Source organism: Pteropus vampyrus, unplaced genomic scaffold (genome assembly GCF_000151845.1).
Source record: "Pteropus vampyrus isolate Shadow unplaced genomic scaffold, Pvam_2.0 Scaffold556, whole genome shotgun sequence".
NCBI lineage: Eukaryota > Metazoa > Chordata > Mammalia > Chiroptera > Pteropodidae > Pteropus > Pteropus vampyrus.
Genome location: NW_011889337.1, coordinates 213,838 through 232,166, shown reverse-complemented (window position 1 = coordinate 232,166; position 18,329 = coordinate 213,838). Strand labels below are relative to the sequence as shown.

The following is an 18,329-nucleotide window of genomic DNA, read 5'->3' as shown; positions in this document are numbered from 1 at the left end:
AAAAGATTTTAAAGAAAGCATAAGACAATATGAGTGAATATGTTTATATTCTTGGGATGGGAAAGGCATGAACTAAAACACCAGTAACTCTAGAGAAAAATATTGAAAACTTTGTTCATACTAAGAATAATAACAAAAGCAAAAGCAAAAAAAAAAAAAATGCATAGCAAAATACTGCCACTGGTTAGTTTTTCTGAGAAGAAGTCTCTGAGAATGATATTGGCATGCAGTCAGTTGATTGTGGAGCTCTTTTTGGGTCAATGCCTGTGTGGGAGAGTGAAGGGAGCAAAGTTAGGTAGAGAAGGAATTGGCCTGCAATGCAGTCACAATAAGGGCCTTAGCTGAACACATGGGAAGTTCTGGAGTTGGAATGGGCCTTCCAAATTGTCACAAATCAGGGCAAAGGGGCTGGGCCTGCATGCTCTTACACTGAGCAGTCATTGATGTGAGCTTGAACGTGGAAGGGACAAGAACTTGTGTATGTCCAGAGAATTGAGTTAGCTGAAGACTGTCAATCTCCAACAATCTTAGCAGCTGGAGAAACAAGAGCTTCTATGGCAATAACAATAACCATTTCTTGGAGGAATTTCTGAAGCCAAATTTGCCTTAAATTCTCCAACTTTTTCAGATGCCTACTGTGTGACAGATGATTTTAAATACAAGATAACATGTAATTTTCAAAGGATTCTGTAAATCTCAGCAGAGGAGCTGTGCCATCTTCACTCAATAGCGATTTCTTTTATACACATTTCTGCAATTCCTTTGAGGTAACGTGTATAATCTCAGCTGGCTGAGAATTTTCTCCTTCCTACTGATGCATGTCCAAAATCTTGTGTCTCTGCTACCCTCTACACGACCGAACATACCTGAACACCTCTGTAGGTGCCATTAGGCACACTGGAAACAATCGTTTTCCTGTGGGACAGACACACAGACAAAGACACAGTAGAAGGATGGATAATTATTTTTTTCTTTATTAATTAGGGCACACGTGTCAACCAAGAAACCATTTTTCACCTACGAGGGGGCTCCAGCTTTGGGGGAATTTAGCTTTCTCCACAGCGATTTCCATGGTCTTTTCTCATTCACCACTCACAAAGGAGGCTTTGGGTTTTGACCACCTAGGTAAGCTGATCCATCTGTGTGTTCAGGGGCCAGATTCCAATAAGACATCCCACTGAAATCTTACTGTAAATATTGGGCACTTTTAGAAACCTTCTCTAACTGCAGGGTTACATCCCCAAACTGGTAGATTATGGGCCGAATCAGGCTCATAGGCTCATCTGGAAAACATAGAGTTTGTTGAAGATACCCAGGAGGCATGACCAGATGTCTAAAAACTGTTGTCCAATGTCAACTTTTATGTGGAAGGGGCTGTTGATGTAGGTGGGCAGTGGGACAGGAGAGCCAGGGGACTTCAGCAGGGAGTATAAATGCTTTATGTCTGGGGGCATAAAGACAGATTTTGGGCTATTCCACTGGGAGTGGTCATAGCCTTCAGAGGAGGCAGCAGTGATGAGCTGGTCAGCAAGCCAGGTTCCAGATTTGGACAGGAAGGCACACAGGATAAGACCAGGGGAAGGGCCCTGTCACTTGGGAAAGTGTTGAGACTGGACAGAAACACCAGCACTGTGGCTCTCAAGGAACCCTGGGAAGACCCTAGGTAAATAATGGAGGCAGACAGTATCTGCATTGTCACCTTCCTTCCTTAGGCCTACTTTTAGTACCTTGACCACAGGGTCCCTCTTTTTATCACCTGAGACACATCATGCAGTACTGAGAAATGATTTACAAGTCAGGTGGTCAGCCACAGGCTGGGACGGATGGGAACAGCATGGATTCCAGATGAATTCCAGATGAATCTCCGCCCTGTCATTTACTGGCCATGTGGTCCTGGGAAAATTACCAGGCCCTGTGGGCCTCAGGTTCTTCACCTGTGAAGTAAGTGGGTCTGATGCAACTCAAAGCTCCTAGAATTTGAATCAAAGCCCAACTTTTTCCTTCCCAGTTGCTTTTATATTCAAACCATAATTTTCATTCGAGTCCCACCAAACATCTAGCCCTCGCTTAGAACTGTGCAAATTACAAGACAAAGTAATTAAAAAATCTTTTTAGTGCACTGTATCTAGCTTTCCATGGCCAGGGAAAAGAATGTCAGTCTGGAGGCTTCTGGGAACCACTTAAAAGGAATATCACCATATTTCTCCACAAAATCTTGCAGATGATCAGTATGAAACATCTAGTTTGTATGCTGTCAACTGCACTGGGACAAGAGTATAGGACACCGTCCCTGTCTGTCCCAGATGGAGATTGCTCTCTGGTTTATCTACTATCCCCAAAATAACTGCTAAGTTTGCAGTTTTCCATTCCAGGCTTTTCTGTCATGATCCCAAGACACATCATCTGCTGACCCTGGCAGTGGCCACCACCCAGCTTCATTACAATCAGCCCCCACAGAGGGAAGCACAGTTTCCCGAGGCCCCAAACTGCCCTACCTCAGGCCATCGAAACTTGAGTGCTCTCCTCTGGAGCCCACCACATCTTCCCTTCTTTTACTTGCTCTGTAGGACTTGGGGGACACCTCAGCACCTTCCTTATATGACTGCAGCTCCTACAGGATCATTCTATGAGTGGGTGTTTCCTGCTTATCTTAGTGTCCCCACCACTAACACAGGGCCTTCCTTTGAGAGCCAATGCCTAATTAATGATTGTGTAATAAATGAGTCAGTGAGCAGAAGTCTTATTTATTCAAATTTAATTTCTCCTACATTCCCCCCCTTTAATTCTCCCCCGCTTTAATTCCCCCCACCCCACTTCCACCCCTGACCTATAGATGTTGCCGTTTTCCCCTTAAGAACTAGATCTCTGAAAGCAGAGCATCTCCCCCCACGTGCTCGCAGTGTGCACCCGGGGCCCGTCCGGTGCACCCGGGGTATGGTCCATGGCTCCACCTGGGGCGCGAACCCAGGACCTTCTGCATGCAAAGCAGACGTGCTAACCACTACACTATGGAGCCACCCCCCAACATTCATTTCTTAAACTGGATAAAGAGCAATACATTTATGACAAATTTCATTTGTAAACTTAGAATTTGAAGTTAAAGACCTTTTATTACTAGGAATTTGATGTGAAAAAAAAAACAAAAAGGAAAAACAATCTCCAAACCACCATTATAGAACAGGAACACAAAAATGTTATATACTTAATCCTCCCAATCCCCATTGTGCCTCTTTACGACTTATAACAGTGACTGATTTCTTCAAACACAGAATGAAAAATCTGCCTCAGATTTCACTTAAGGCAAGTCGCTGGATGTGGCCCTAGAATAGGCCCTGGTCCTAGCCACTCCATTGAACCCGACAACAACTCTGGCTTGGGACCTCATTTCTTCATCTCTCAAAGCCTCCTCATAACAGACAGGAAAGGCATCGGGGGTGGTATCATTGATATTGGCCAAAATCTCTAGGAGTTTCATTTTGCTGGTTTCAGCATGGGCCCGGGGGCCCCACAGGAACTCGTACTGAGCAGGATCACTGTTAGGTACCTGTCGGTACTCCAGATACTGTTCCTGCACCCAAACTTTGGTGATGAGCTCCCTTGGCTCCCCATAGATAAAATGCTCTTTCCCATCATACACCCCCATAATTCTCAGCACTTCCCAGATGTGCTCCTCAGAGGAGCGGTTGCCATCCATGAAGATCACACCCAGAATATGTATCAAGAGGCCAGCCTTGGGTATGCTCTGCTCATCACTCAACATCTCATTGTAGGTGAGGCCCAAGGTGTTGACCAGGACATAGGAGTGGTTGCTAGGGTCCACTTCCTTCACATCAATGCCAAAGACCAGCTGCATGCACTCAGAGGTTTGGCTAAAGATCTTAGGAAAGTGATCTTGGTACTCTTTGATGACACTACTCAGCATTTCTCCCTTTGTGACTGGCTCCTTTGTTCTATACTTGAGGAGCAGGAAATTCACCAAATTAGACACCTTATGATATATGGCATCTATAAGCAAGGGCCCAGTGTCTGACAGGGCCTGCAAAGTGCTTGGATCCTCCTCTTTCTGGCTGCTGGAGCCCTGATGTGATTCGATTGATGGAGTGACTATCGCGACACTGGGAGAGACGCAGACTCTCTCAGGACTCTGCAGGGGACTTGATCCCCCAGCAGCAGCAGAAAGTACCTTTATGATGCTTGAGATCGGATAATAGGAGCGGGACAAAGAGGAGGAGGAGGAGGAAGAGAAAGAAGAGAGGGAGGAGGAGAAAGAAGAGGAGGAGGAAGAGGAAGAGGTGGAAGAGGTAGAAGAGGAAGAGGAGGTGGAGGACGAGCAGGAGCAAGAAGAACAGGAGCAGGAGGAACAGGAGCAGGAGGAGCAGGAGCAAGAGGAAGAGGAGGAAGAGGAAGAGCAGGAGCAGGAGGAAGAAGAGGAGGAGGAGGAGGGAGAGGAGGAGCAGCTGGAGGACGGTAAGGAAGTATCCTCTTCCTCAGCCTCAGGAACCTCTGCACGCGCACGCTCCTGTGCCTCGCTTTGGGACTGAAGGCCTTCCTCAATCGTGTAGCGTCGTCGCTTCGGAGCTCGATGCATGATGACCCGTGTCAGACAGCCACAGGTATGTGGACAAGAGGTAGGTGATGGAGATACACGAGCCTGGGGGAGAGGCAATGTGAGTGGTCTCAGCTGAGAAAAGCACTCTAGGTGTTTCTGACAAAGGCGACTTACACGTCTCCTCTTTAGCGATGCTCTTGGGCCTCGCAGGGGTCTCTTCTCCTGGGAGGTCTGTCCCCTAAGATCTTGAATGAAGAAGTAAGACAGCTCCTCAGAATGAAGACAGTACTCCCAAGGTTGTGGGGCTGACAGTGGAGTGGAGTGGAGTGGGGTGGGGCGGGGTGCGGTGGGGTGGGGTGGGGTTGGGTGCTCTGGGCCACCCTCTGTTTTGAGATGGGGGAGCCCTGGGTACACATTCGGGGCATGTGCCTCACCTTGACTGCTGGCACTGCCTGGGCCTCCTCTGCTCTGTGACCTGTGGACACGTGCCTCAGACCAAGGCCTTCACCTTCCAGTTCCTGGAGTCCCTGTAAGAGGAAATGAGGTGGCACCTCAAGGTACAGAACACAAACACAGCCCTGAATCCCCAGTGCTGACCGGAGCAATGGGTCGGACTCTGTGAGGTCCCCTCCATACTCACTTAGGGTCCTCACTTTATTTCTGGAAGGGCATGGCTTCCACTCCTCTGCTGGCCTGAGGCAAAACTCTCAGAACGAGAGCACACAGTCCTGAGACTAAACAGAAGGAAGTGAGGGGGCCCTAGACCTAGCCAAACTTGTACAGGCCCTCCCCAGGGAACAGCAAGAAATGACCAAACTCTGTGGGATCATATGGTCTGAGGATGTGGAGTCTACTCAGTCCTCACCTTGATGCCTGGCAGGGCTTCCCTCTCTTTACCTGAGGACACCCTCCTTAACCAAAGATCTCACCTTTATGTGAGACCAAAGATGGAAATGAGGGGACACCTAATGCAGCCACACCACTTCAAGTTCTTTCAGGGCTGACAAAAGGGTCATGGAGGACTGGGGTTTTGTACATTCTCCTGGGGGTTCACACAGTCTTCTCTCACAGTACTCATCATGATTCCTCAAAAGACCTGGGCCTCCTCCTTCTGCCTCCCTTAGTACAGCCCTCTGTACTTAAACTTCACCTTCTTCGAAGCCCAAGCAGGAATTCAGGAAATAGCACATTCGCAACCCCTTTCCCACTCCCACCTGAAGCCACCCAGGGTTAACAGCAGGAGAGTGTTTCTGTGGAATCCCCTTTGTTCTGGGGTCCAGGGTTCCATCGTCCTCCCTCTGCATTCTCACCTTGACTCCCAGCAAGATCTGGGCCCTCCTTCTGCTGACCTGAGGCCCTCTTCTCATTCCAAAACCCCAGTCTCTCTCAGACCAGGATGCAGATGTCAGGAAATGCCTGTGAGGCCATCCTACCCTGTGGGCCTCCCAGGCTGACTCTGCTCTGGGGTCCAGGTTCCCTCCATCATCCTTTTCTATCTTGGCATAACATGAGGTCCTGTTCCTTATACCAAGTCCCCTGTCTCCCTCAGACCCGGGTGTGGAAGTCAGGAAACTCCGTGTGTGGTCTTCCTGCCCTAGGACCTCCTGTGACTGAAAGGAGGGGTAGGGTTTAGTGGGGCCCTCTCTGCTGTAGGGTCCAGGGTCCCCTGAGTCCTACCCAGCGGTCCTCACCTTGACTCTGGCTGATCTTGGGCCTTCCCTCTGCCACTGACACGAAGTCCCGCTCCTTATACCAACCCCCATAATCCCTCGGACCTGAATGCGGAAATCAGGGTGCGCCGCGAGTGATCATCCCCCTTTGGGGCCTCCCACTACTGACAGCAGAGGCAAGATTCGCTGGGGCCCACTCTGTTGTGGGTCCAGAGTCCCCTGAGTCCTCCCTTGGGGTCTTTATCTTGACTCTGGCTGGTCCTGGGCCTTCTCTCTACCACCGACACGAAGTCCCGCTCCTTATACCAACCCCCATAATCCCTCGGACCTGAATGCGGAAGTCAGGGCGTGCTGCGTGTAGTCATCTAACCCTGGGGCCTGTCAAGCCTGATTCTGTTCTGGGGTCCAGGGTCCCACTGTCTTTCATCATGGTCCTCACCTTGAGCTCTGTCAGGTCTAGGTCCTGGTAACCTCCCTCTGTTGACACGAGGTGGGGCCCCCCAGACCAAGGATCTCACTGCCGTGATTCCTCTCTGGGAAGTTTGTAAACGTCACATCCGTCACATCCGGTTGCTTAGCCCAGCAATTCCCAAGGCTGACGGGAAGGGCAGAGTTGGGTTCCGGGGTGGGGGACCCAACATACAACGTACTGGTCTCTACATTAACCCAGAAGAACCTGGGTCCCCAGCTGTCTGTGGACCTGAGTCTGCACCCCTCAGACCAAGGCTCTGACTCAAGGAGGTGGGGGCAGAGGGAGGGATACAGTTTCCTACATGCAAATATCAAATCCAGCTTCCGGAAAGTAAATACCAGCATCATTCACCCTACACTGTTAAAATCTAAGTCTAGGTACTATACCTACTGAGGTGAACATGATGCTCTGGGTTTGAAATAAGACTAAGGTAACCAGTTGAGCAAATCTAGTCACTGAAGACAGCCGGAAGGCAGTGATTTCAACCTTGAAAACTGAAAACTGGGGAGAACTACATGGGCAGTGGGAGAAGGAAGTGAGATGGAAATTTTTCCTGGTAGTGCCAAAAAGTGAGTGGTTTTCAAGATGCATAAGAGCAACTTGTAGGAAGGAAGTAGGATGATTCACATCTTCACAGAGACAGCTACATTACTTTGGAGGGATTTTAGGTAAAAATTAGGTAATGGTAAAGGGTAAGAGCGATATGAACCACTGAAATGTGTGGCCTTGGGGAAAGCTTTGGAGGAAACACCATCTCCCTGCTATGTTACCTGCCAAAATTGAATATGGAGTCAATCAGTTTGAGAAGGCTCTTTAGGGTTGGTAAAGAAATGATCCCTTTCTCCTACCAAAGTATCATGGCTTCCTCACATCCTCCCCCATGGAGTTGTCAGGATGGTGTTTTATGATGTCTAAACTTCTCTCCAGGGCTACCATTGGGTGGAGGAGAGTCTTGCTGACCAAACAAAGCCTAAGCATTCGGCCCCTTATTGTTATAGAAAGAAACATATATTCAGAAGGCCTAGGGTAGACCCTTGGGAAATTTTGACATGGTGAAGGTGATCAGGAAACCACAAACTTCTAGTACAGTTATGGAACAACAAACTCCAAGCACCAAAAGGAAGAAGAGGAAGATGCCCTGTCAACCCAGATCGAGAGGCAATGGCAACGATTAGAGGATCACACCCAAGTTCCTCCTCCTTTTTTTCAGTGACACGCCCCAATACTCCCTATTTTTGCCTGGAAGACCACCTCCCCAGTCCTCACCTTTTCTCATGAAAACCTTTGTTCCCATCCATCCCCCACCATCCCCCCCCTCAAAAAAAAAACAATGTTCTGTGCTCACCCTCTTGTCCTTCCCAGTGCCCAAGACAACCATGAGAGTAAAAACACACCTTCAAGGGAATTTAAAAAAATCTTCTCCAAAAACTCCTACACCTTCAAGAAAACCTATGAAAGCTAGAAGGCCAACACCATGCAGCCATTATCACAGGCCGAATGAGGAGCTGGATCAAAATGAGCCAGAACAGGACCAAGAGAATGTGGAAAAATCCGCCATCTCAAGTGATGACCTGGGCAGCCAGTAACTTCAGAGCAAGGTCAAAGACCTCAGATCTATCTGCGAAGTCTCTGAAATCTGGCCCCTGAGAAATGGCCAGTGGTGTGGAGGCCAAATCATACACCTACAGGGTACACCAATAGTGATGATTAACTTACAAAAATTCTTTAAAATAAAATTTGCGAAAAGATGTGTGTGTATTCATGAGTTCTTTGAATGTGGAGGAAGGCAAGAAGCAGGTGTATGAGAAAGGAAGAAGGTGGGGTCATGCAGGGTTGGGAGTTGAAGGACAGATAAAAATCTTCCCAGACAACAATAAACTAAAGGAATATATCAACACCAAGCCCATATTACAGGAAATGTTGGAGGGACTTGTTTAAAATGAAGAATGGCAATAACTACATTCCTATCAACAAGTACATCAAACAGAAAAGAATTAAGTGCTCCAACCAAAAGATAGAATGGCTGAATAGATGAGAAAACAAGACCCCTATTTATGCTGCCTGCAAGAGACTCATGTCAGATTAAAAGACACACACAGAGAAAAAGGAAGGGGATGGAAAAAGATATTGCCTTGATAGACCTAGAAGGTATTGTACTGAATGAAATGGATCGCATAGAAAAATACAAATATCGCATGATTTCACGTACATTTGGAAGATCTAAAGAATAAAATCAACAACAACAACAAAAGTGGAAATAAACTCATAGATACAGAGAATATTTTGAGGGATACTAGACGGGAGGAGGGTTGGAGGACAAATGAAGGCAAAGAGATTAAGAAATACAAATGGGTAGTTGCAGAGTTCACATGGAGATGTAGAGTGTAGCATGGGGAAGATGGTTAATAATGTCGTAATAAATATGTAAGGGGGAAGAGGGTTACTAGATCTAGTGGGGTGATCACTTTGTGAGTTATGTGGATCTCTGATGACTATGCTATACAACTGGTATATTATTGTATGCCAACTATAATTGAAAAAAACTCATTGACTTGTACAATGTAAATACAAGCAACTAATTGTCTATTATATTTCAATAAAGTTGAAAAACCTATTAGCATCTTTAAAAAATATTTCTGGAGGGAGGGAGTGTGTATGGGTGTTTAATACTGCAGAAAGGTCAAAAAAGATGAGGGAAGAAATGTGACTTGGATTAGGCAACATATTGGTCATTTGTGATCTTCACCAGAGCCATTTTAGAAGAGATATGGAGATAGAAATTTGATTAGAGAGGGCTGAGAAGAGAACATGAGGTGAGAAAGTAAACACACCACAAGAAAATAATGTTTTCAAGTAGCTTTGCTGTGAAGGGGAGTGTAAGTTGAGATGCACGAACTCCCTAAAAGGTAAGATCTGTGAGGGCAGAGTTTTTGCCTATATGTTTTTCACTGCTGGGTATCCAGAACTTAGAGAACTCTGCCTGGTATGGCGTAGGTGCTCAATTACTACTTTTTGAATGAATTAATAGTGATACTGGAGAAAAGAGAGGGACCCAAGAGACACTTTGGTACAAAGGTGTCCAGTAAAGTCCTGGCACTTCAGTGCTTCTGAAAAGTGTTACAAGGTGTCAAGAAGTCATAAGAAGATAGAGAGGACCTCCCAGGAATCACATATTCAATGTAAAGGTAAACGTCACTTCAGTAGCTGATTTCTCCATCTCTCCAGAAACATGATACCAAGTTTTATGGTGATGGGATGAGGCTAAACCTAGAAGGGAACTATGAAATGTTTTGATACATAGAGGAATCCTTTCTTATATGACATATTTACCGAATATCTCTTTTGGAGATTGGCTGATGACATCTGTTGCCCGGGCTCCCATGTCATCCAGTCGGACAATATAAAATGAATAACATGGCCTAAAAACCCATGAGTCAGAGTTGTGTTTGTCTACTTTTAAGTTGCCTACAGACTCTAAAGTGTCATTGGATGCTATATGCTTATCCTAAAATCAGTAACCACACCTCTTGTGTAAGTTTTTGTAATAGTCAAGGGGAGAAATAATGTGCACCTGGACTAAGGGAGTGGCAGTGGGGATGAGAAATGAGGGACAGACTTAAGAAATCTTAATCAATGGGAAATTGGCAGGATGTGATGACTACTCTGATACCTCCCAGATTAACGGCTTTGGTAACTAGGAGGATAATGTGATTATTCCCCCAAAAAAGAATACAGGAAAGGAGTTATTTGCATGTGGTAGGGTAAGGAGAAGGTGACAAGCTCATTTTGGACTTGTTGCATTTGAGATGCATATGTGGTATCCAGTTGGAGATGTTAGGCAGATTGTTTTTTACATGAATCGGGAACTCAAGAAAGCTATGAACTTCAGATACAAGTTTGAGTGTGTGTTGGGATGGGGGTCTTGAACTTAGAGATAGGAGTTGGAACCATAGTAGTGGAGGATAACGTCCAGAGAAAAATCCATGGACTCGAGGAAGGAACCCTGGGGCGTCTAACATTTGATGGATGATTAAGTAAGTGGTGACCCCAAAGAGGATGAAAAGGGAAGTAGTGTGTCTAAGGAGTACAATGTTTTAAGGAGAGAGTGGTCAACGGTATTCAGTTTTACTAAGGACTCAAATAAAAAGATGATTGAGATTTGCCAATGAATTTAGCAATCTGGAAATCATTGAGGACCTGACAAGAGCAATTTCTGTGGAGTAGTCAGCAGAGACCAGAGTAGAGATACATTGTAAGTGAGCACGCATATCTTTTTCCAGGAGTTTGGTAGTGGAGGGGGTGAGGTAAAGATATGGTGGTGGCTGAAGAATAAAAATCAAGATGGGATTTTTTTCTTTAGATTACAGCAACTTGAATGTGTTTTCAAGTTTGGAGAAGAAGAAATTAATAAAAAGCATGAAGGAGCAGAAAAGAGAGGGAAAGGGTAATGAAGTGACAGAAAGGAAAGGATTAAGGACTTAGGAGTGTGACGATGGGAGAAGTGCTTATCTTTAAACAGAAGGAAAGAGTCATCTCTGAGGCTGGAGGTAAAGTAGTCAAAGAACAGAAGACAATCCTAAATTGATAAGGAGGAAGACTCAGAAAGTTGAGAGATGTAATTACCGATGGCCTCAGTTTTGTCAGGGAAGTAAGAGAAAGGTTCTTTTCTATAGGTAAAAAGGATGGCAATTGATTAGGAAGCTTGAAGATAGAAGAAAAAGTTTAGAGTAGTGACTGATAAATGTAAACATTCAAAGAGTTTTGCTGGTCAGTTTCTTAATAGGCATACAAAGCCTTTTTAAGCTTGCCTCTCCCTCACAACGGTTTAACCTTATTTGCTGGATGACAAATGGGAGTGAAGCTCACTATAGCCACAGGAAAAGATTACTTGGCAGTGAGGTTTGCTCAACTGAGGACAGATCCTGATTTACAATAATGCTAATCATGGTTGTGTGCATTTTTTTCCAGCTAGATCCAGAGCTGGGCCAAAAAGCAAAGAAGTTGAATTGTGGATTATTAGTACATCCAGGGTTGGGGTTTGTGGGGTGGGTGCAAGAGAAAGAGATGAATGGGAAAGAATCAAGAGTACTGGGGACAGAGTTATCTCACAGATTCACCAAGTATGGGAGCCTGGCTTAGGAGGTAAAGAAGAGAGGCTTGGAGAAGGCTGCTTGACTGAACGTGAAGGGATACATCCAGGGGCTGGACACGTATCTGAGGTAAAGGAGAAGGTAGATTGGGAATGAAGATGTGAAAGAATTCAAGAAGTGGGCCATATGCTCAGGGGATGTGATCTGATGGCTGTTGGCGGGCATTTTAGGTGGAGTTTCTGCATCTGAGCTTTGGATGATGCTCCACATCTCTTTGCCCATTAGCATTGGCTGATAACAACCTGGAGTCCTACCTCAGGTAAAATTTGACAGCAGAGGGTATGTGAGTAGACTTGGAAAGTTCCAACTCTTTTTTTTAAGTTGGAGAGGGGTGATAAACTTGGGAGCCAGAAGAATTACATGGAAATAACATTGTCAAATGAAAAAGGCATCACAAATGACTAATTAGAAAGAAGACTTGTTGTCTCCTAGACCAGCTATGAGATGTGTGTGATTTGGAACATAGTGATTATATATTTCCTTAGAAGGAGATGAGACCAATATGGGGATTTTCTTATGTGCAATGGTATTAATTAGACCATAATTGGCTCTGTTGTTATTATTATTATTATTATCATATTATTATATTAATAATAATAATTATTATTAGAGATAATAATAATAATAATAATAAAGGAAACTGGCCAAATTAACAGAAACTCGATGGTTCAGTGGAAATGATTTGTATTCTTAATGACTTAAAGCAAGGCTAGGTCAAAGAAGTCACTGGAGATTCAAATACAAGGTGCTGAGACATACTAGCTTGGTGATGTAGCAAGCTGGCCTAGGTCACAGGATGGCCCCAGTGATCCAGCTCTGAGGCCACATGGTTGCACACTGTCTGTAAAAATCACAACTATGACATCCTGTGCTTGGTCCTGCTAGACGCAAAATGATCTGGAGGAGTTGGGACGACAGGGAATTACAGTCGGCCAGCTGCTCTCCTATGTTGCTTGAAACAGTCCCAGCATCCTATTTGTAAGCATTTAGACTTGTTTTGACCTTTAGCTTGTTCCTGTGATACACAGAAGATCATTAATGTACTGTGTTTTTTCCACTCTCCTTCTATCAATTCATACAGTGCTTCTCAAACTTTAATCATCATAAGAAACAATGAGGTATCTTGTTCAATGAAGATTCTGATTCAGTAGGTCTGTAGTGAGGCCTGAGATGTTCCCAGGTGTCCTGATGCTGCCAGTGTGGGAGCCACATTTTGAGTAGTGAGGCTCTTAGCATGACTTTCCCAAAAGAGCATTCCCTCACTCACTACTTGCCCCCTTTTCAGTGAGTATTTACTGAAAATCTCCCAAAGACCAATCACTTCAGTGGGGAGGAATGGGAGGCAAGAAGAAATGAAGGGAGATACATAAAAGAACAGGACACAGTTCCTGTCCGTGAGTATAATATAGAGATGAACAGAGGGTTGAGAGAACACAGAGAAGAGACTAAATTTGCCAGGGTTTTCAGAAAGGATTCGTATAAGAGGTAACATTAAGATGGATCTTGAAACCTGAGCTGGAGAGTCCCAAGTGAAGAGATGGAGAGATTCCCAGAAAAGTGAAACATTTGTGCAAAGGCCTATAAATGCCCAACACGTGAGAAATCCAGTGTCACCAGAGTCCCATGGAAATATGTGGGCTGTGAGTGAAGTACAAGGCACAAAAACTTTATCTACTCTACTAAGAAATTGGTTGGGAGCGAGGAGGTAGATGGGGTAACGGGGGTCAAATATGTGGTGACAGGAAAAAATCTAACTATGAGAGATAAACACACAGTGTAAATATATATATGCCTTACTGTTAAAAAAAAGTACTGGAAATGAAAAAAAAAAAGAAGAAGAAATTGGTTGGGAAACCTCTTTGCATGATTACATTCACCAGCTAATCAAAAGTTCAGACAGTTAGGTTAGGTAAACAGATATCTCAGAATAACAGTAATTTCCTGTTGATGCCAATCTCTACAAATACTCATTCTTTCTGGGCTGGATTAGGTCTACCCTGAGAGAAAAGAGATGACAGTCAGAGACAAGGAAACTCCAAATGGGCAAAGCATTTTGAGTGCTACCATTCTACTAAATTAATGTGCTAATTACAAATAAGTCTTATCTGCACATCAAAGCCAGCCCTAAGGCTCCGGGCTACTATTTTTGGTCTAACTTGCTGTGAGAATACATGAACTTTATGTAATTGAAATAAATTGACTGTTTTTCTTTAAAGACTGTATATAATCAGGACTTTAACCAGTTTATATGGCTGGCCTCCATTTCCCACTATGTTTGCCCATGTAAGCTTCCATCTGTACACTGAAGGGATCCAGATCTGCTAGGCTTCTCTGGTTTTTCAGGTTAAGGACAGCAGGGAGAAGAAAGGAAGGAAGGAAGGAAGGAAGGAAGGAAGGAAGGAAGGAAGGAAGGAAGGAAGGAAAGAAGGAAGGAAGGAAGGAAGGAAAAAAGGGAGGGAGAGAGAGAAGAAGGGGGAGGGAGGGAGAGGAGGAAGGAGGAGGGAGGGAGAGGAGGAAGGAGGAGGGAGGGAGAGGAGGAAGGAGGAAAGGAAGGAGAAAGGAAGGCGGAAAGAAGGAAGGGAGGTAGAGAGAGGAAGAGAGAAGAAGAAAAAGGAGGAGGAAGAGGCAAGAAAGAAAGAAAAAGAGAGAGAGAAAGAAAGAAAGAAAGAAAGAAAGAAAGAAAGAAAGAAAGAAAGAAAGAAAGAAAGAAAGAAAAAAAGAAAGAAAGAAAGAAAGAATGAAAGAAAGAGAAGGAAGGAAGGAAAGAGAGAGAGAGAAAAGAAGGAAGGAAGGAAGGAAGGAAGGAAGGAAGGAAGGAAGGAAGGAAGGAAGGAAGGAAGGAAGGAAAGAAGGAAGGAAGAAAGAAAGAAAAACAAAAGAAAGAAAGAAAAAGAAAATAAGCCAAAAGAAAAGACATTATAAAAAACAATGTGCCAGAATTGAAATTGCTGGATCATAAGGTAGTTCCATTTTTAGGTTTTTTGAGGAGCTTCCCAACAGTTTTCCATAGTGGCTTCACAAATTTGCAATACCACCTACAGAACACAAGTGTACCCTTTTCTATACATCCTCGCAAACACTTGTTGTTTTTTGATTTATGATGATAGCCATTCTTACAGGTGTGAGGTGATATCTCATGGTTTCAATTTGCAATTCTCTGATGATTAGTGACCTTGAGAATCTTTTCACGTATTTATTGGTCATTTGTATTTCCTCTTTGGAGAAATGTCTATCCAGATCCTCTGTTTTTTAACTGCATTTTTTTTTTTTTGGTGTTAAGTTGTATGAGTTATTTTTGGATATTAACCCCTTATCAGATATATCACTGGCAAATATCTTCTCCCATTCAGTAGATTGTCTTTTTCATTTTGTTGGTGGTTTCCTTCACTGTGCAAAACTTTTTTAGTTTGATGCAGTCTCATTTTCTTATTTTCTTTTATTTTCCTTTCCCAAGAAGATAGATCCAAAAAAAAAAAAATCCACTTCTGGATATGTATCTAAAGAAATCCAAAACACTAATTTGAAAAGATATATGCATCCTTATTTTCATTGCAGCGTTATTTGCAATAGTCAAGATATGGAAGCAACCTAAGTGCCCATCAGTAGATGATTGGATAAAGAAGAGGTGGTACATACATACAGTAGAATATTATTACCTGGCTATAAAAAAAGAATGAGCTCTACCATTCGTGGCAACATGGATGGACACAGGGGCAATTATGCTACGTGAAAAAAGTCAGAGAAAGACAAATACCATATGAATTCACATATAGAGGGAATCTAAAAAACAAAATAAACAAACAAAACAGAAAGAAACTAATAGAAAAAGAGGACAAACTTATGGTTGCCACATAGAAGAGGGGCTGGGTACTGGATGAAAAAAGATGAAGGGATTAAGAAGTACAAATTGGTAGTTACAAAGTAGTAATGTGGAAGTAAAGTACGGCATAAGGAATATAGTTGATAACATTGTAATAACTTTGTATGGTGTCAGGTGGTTACTAGACATATGGGGGTTCACTTGATAAGTTATATAAATGTCTACCCACTATGCTGTACACCAGAAACTAATATAATATTAAATGTCAACTGTAATTTACAAATTTAAAAAAAAATTGAACAAACAAACAATAAGTAATGTACCTAGGCAGCTATCACCAAGGGCAAAATCAGAACGGTGTAGAGCATTCTTACACTCATTTTACAGTTCCTATAATAGCTAACTATTATTTTAAATTGCATAATGAGAGGGTGGCATAATCTCTTCATAGCTTATGGCTTTTGAAGCTCGTAATCAGGCTCTGTTCTGATGAATTCCACCACCTGGAGTGACAGTGTATGAGGTACAGGTGTGATAGGGAGCTGGCCCAAATGGCCACAGCCATCAGCTGTGAGCATTTATCCACTGGCAGTCAGAGTGACAGCCACAGTAAAATTACACACCAGAATGAAAGACTCTGCCTTTACTTACAAACTAATTGTATTGAGTTTAGTTGCCTTTGGTCACATATATTTTCCCCTGGCTGAGTGGGATAAATAACTGACTTGATGAAGTCTTCCATTGTTGATCAATTTAGGGGGGCAAAATGAAACCATCTCACATGTATAGAAGTGAGCAAGTATGTAATGAATTGCTACTTTCAATCACTCTCCCCAAACAACTGTGAGGACATTGAGTAGTACCCCCTGGGTTCATTAGCTACTAACCCTTGTGCCTCTTGAGGAATGGCAAAACTAGCAGGAGAAGGGGGAAAGAAGGGAAGTCAGTGGAGCCTGACAAATACTCAGTGGAGCCTAAAAAGTTTTTTTGTCAAGCCTGAGAGACCAGGGAGGCAGATCTCCTGCTTGCTATTAGAAGTGTGAACCTGGACAGCTGTTGTATCCAGATTCCGATCCTGGGAAAGTTGTTTCACTTATTTAGTCCATACATCAGTGAAGTAGAGGAGCTTAGAGCTACCTCCCAGGGTAAATACGAGGGTCCATTTATTCACTTTTTCATTCATTTAACAAACATATATTGAGTACCTACTCTGGGTCAGGTCCTGTGGAAGAACTTGGTATACACTCTTGAAAACAATAGACATTATCCTGCCTTCCTGCACTTTCTATTAGATGCCATCTAATAAGCACATAAACAAATAATGTGATCAGAGATGGCCTTTCTGGGGAGGTAACATCCGAGTTGAGACGTACATGATAAGAAAGAGCTGGCCCCATAAAGATCAGGGAACAGATTCTGAGAAGAGATGACAGCATGGGCAAACACTGGGGAAAAGCTTGGTTTCTTAAAAAAAAAAAAAAAAACAGAAAGAAGACCTGAAGACTTCAGCAGAGTGACCCAGGGGAATACTGGTGACAGGTGAGATTGTAGAGGCAGGCAAGATTCTGTAAGAACATACATTTATGGAAAGGTTTGTGGATTTTATTTGAAGGGTGATGGGAAATCACTGAAGGCTTTTTAAGCATGGGAATAAGATGAGCTGTTTTATTTAAAAGATCCCTCTGGCTGCTCTGGGAAGAATGGATTGGAAGTGCCAGGAGTAGATGTGAAGTGGCTGTCACAGTTGTCCAAACACAAGATGTTATCGGTCACTGGAGTTGAATGAACCCTTTGAAGCATGTCTCAATTAAATGGTTGATTTTATTTAGCTTCTCTTCCATCCTCCTGCTTCACTATCCAATTTCCCCTCACCCTATTCATTATCCAGTTATACAAATGAGCCAGAACTTCTCTTCCTTGGCAGGTCTGGGAAATAAAATGTGATGGAATGGAGCAACAGGATGACTGATGGAAGCAGGTGATGGATAGATGGATGGATGGATGAATGGATGGGTGGTTTTGATGGCCCATGTCATTCTTTTAAGCCCCCAGTACCCAGAAGAGATTGTTGACACAAAGCAGCTCTTCAATAAATGTTGACTGAATGGATAAAGGAATGAGATGATGAATCAAAGTCAGTTTACATTCAGAATGAGCAATTGTGGTTCCTGTGGATTTAATGGCGAAGGGATTATAAACTTTGGGTTAGTGAGAACATCTATATCTTTCATAAAAGAATGCAGAACAAGAACTTAGGAGCAACATTTAGATAAGGTGGACTCCACTTGAAGCAAATAGGTTTGCTATTTCTAGAAAGAGTAAACGCAGAAAATGTTTTAAAGTGACTTTAAGTTATTTTACATGGACACAGAACACATGCTTGTTGTTGATATGGAAAGTATGAAGGATTTGGATTAGTTGTAAATGAATTCTCAATATTCTGAACAATTCAGCAACCCAATTCACAAGTTTTCTCCATCTCAGTAAGTTTTACTACCCTACACCCAGTTTCCCAAGCCAGAAACCTGGCAATTATTCTAGACTCTATTCTCTCCCTCACTACATCTAATGGATCTCCAACTTCCATCAATTATACCTCTTCAGTATCTCTCTGACCCACTCAACTTCTCACCATGCCCACTGAAAACATTTCATTCCAGGCTGTCAT

The 18,329-nt window shown here is 43.5% G+C and overlaps 1 protein-coding gene and 1 non-coding gene across 2 annotated transcripts; both read right to left on the bottom strand.

Moving 5' to 3' along the window:
• Window positions 1-2,942: 2,942 nt before the first annotated feature.
• On the bottom strand, window positions 2,943-3,016 carry TRNAA-UGC. Its single transcript has one exon. It is a non-coding gene; the product is annotated as a tRNA-Ala (tRNA).
• A 279-nt stretch (window positions 3,017-3,295) lies between these two features.
• Window positions 3,296-4,588, bottom strand: LOC105308193 (melanoma-associated antigen 10-like). The gene is made up of 2 exons (XM_011384038.1): window positions 4,474-4,588; window positions 3,296-4,293 (listed from the first exon to the last, which is right to left on the bottom strand). Exons 1-2 carry the CDS (start codon window positions 4,586-4,588, stop codon window positions 3,296-3,298), a joined length of 1,113 nt encoding a protein of 370 aa, XP_011382340.1.
• Between the last annotated feature and the right edge of the window lie 13,741 nt (window positions 4,589-18,329).

Coding starts and splice junctions, on each gene's coding strand:
- LOC105308193 (XM_011384038.1), bottom strand. CDS start 4,588: ATGCATCGAGCTCCGAAGCGACGACGCTACACGATTGAGGAAGGCCTT. Junction 4,294..4,473: donor GGCTGAGGAAGAGGATACTT/CCTTACCGTCCT, acceptor CTACCTCTTCCA/CCTCTTCCTCTTCCTCCTCC.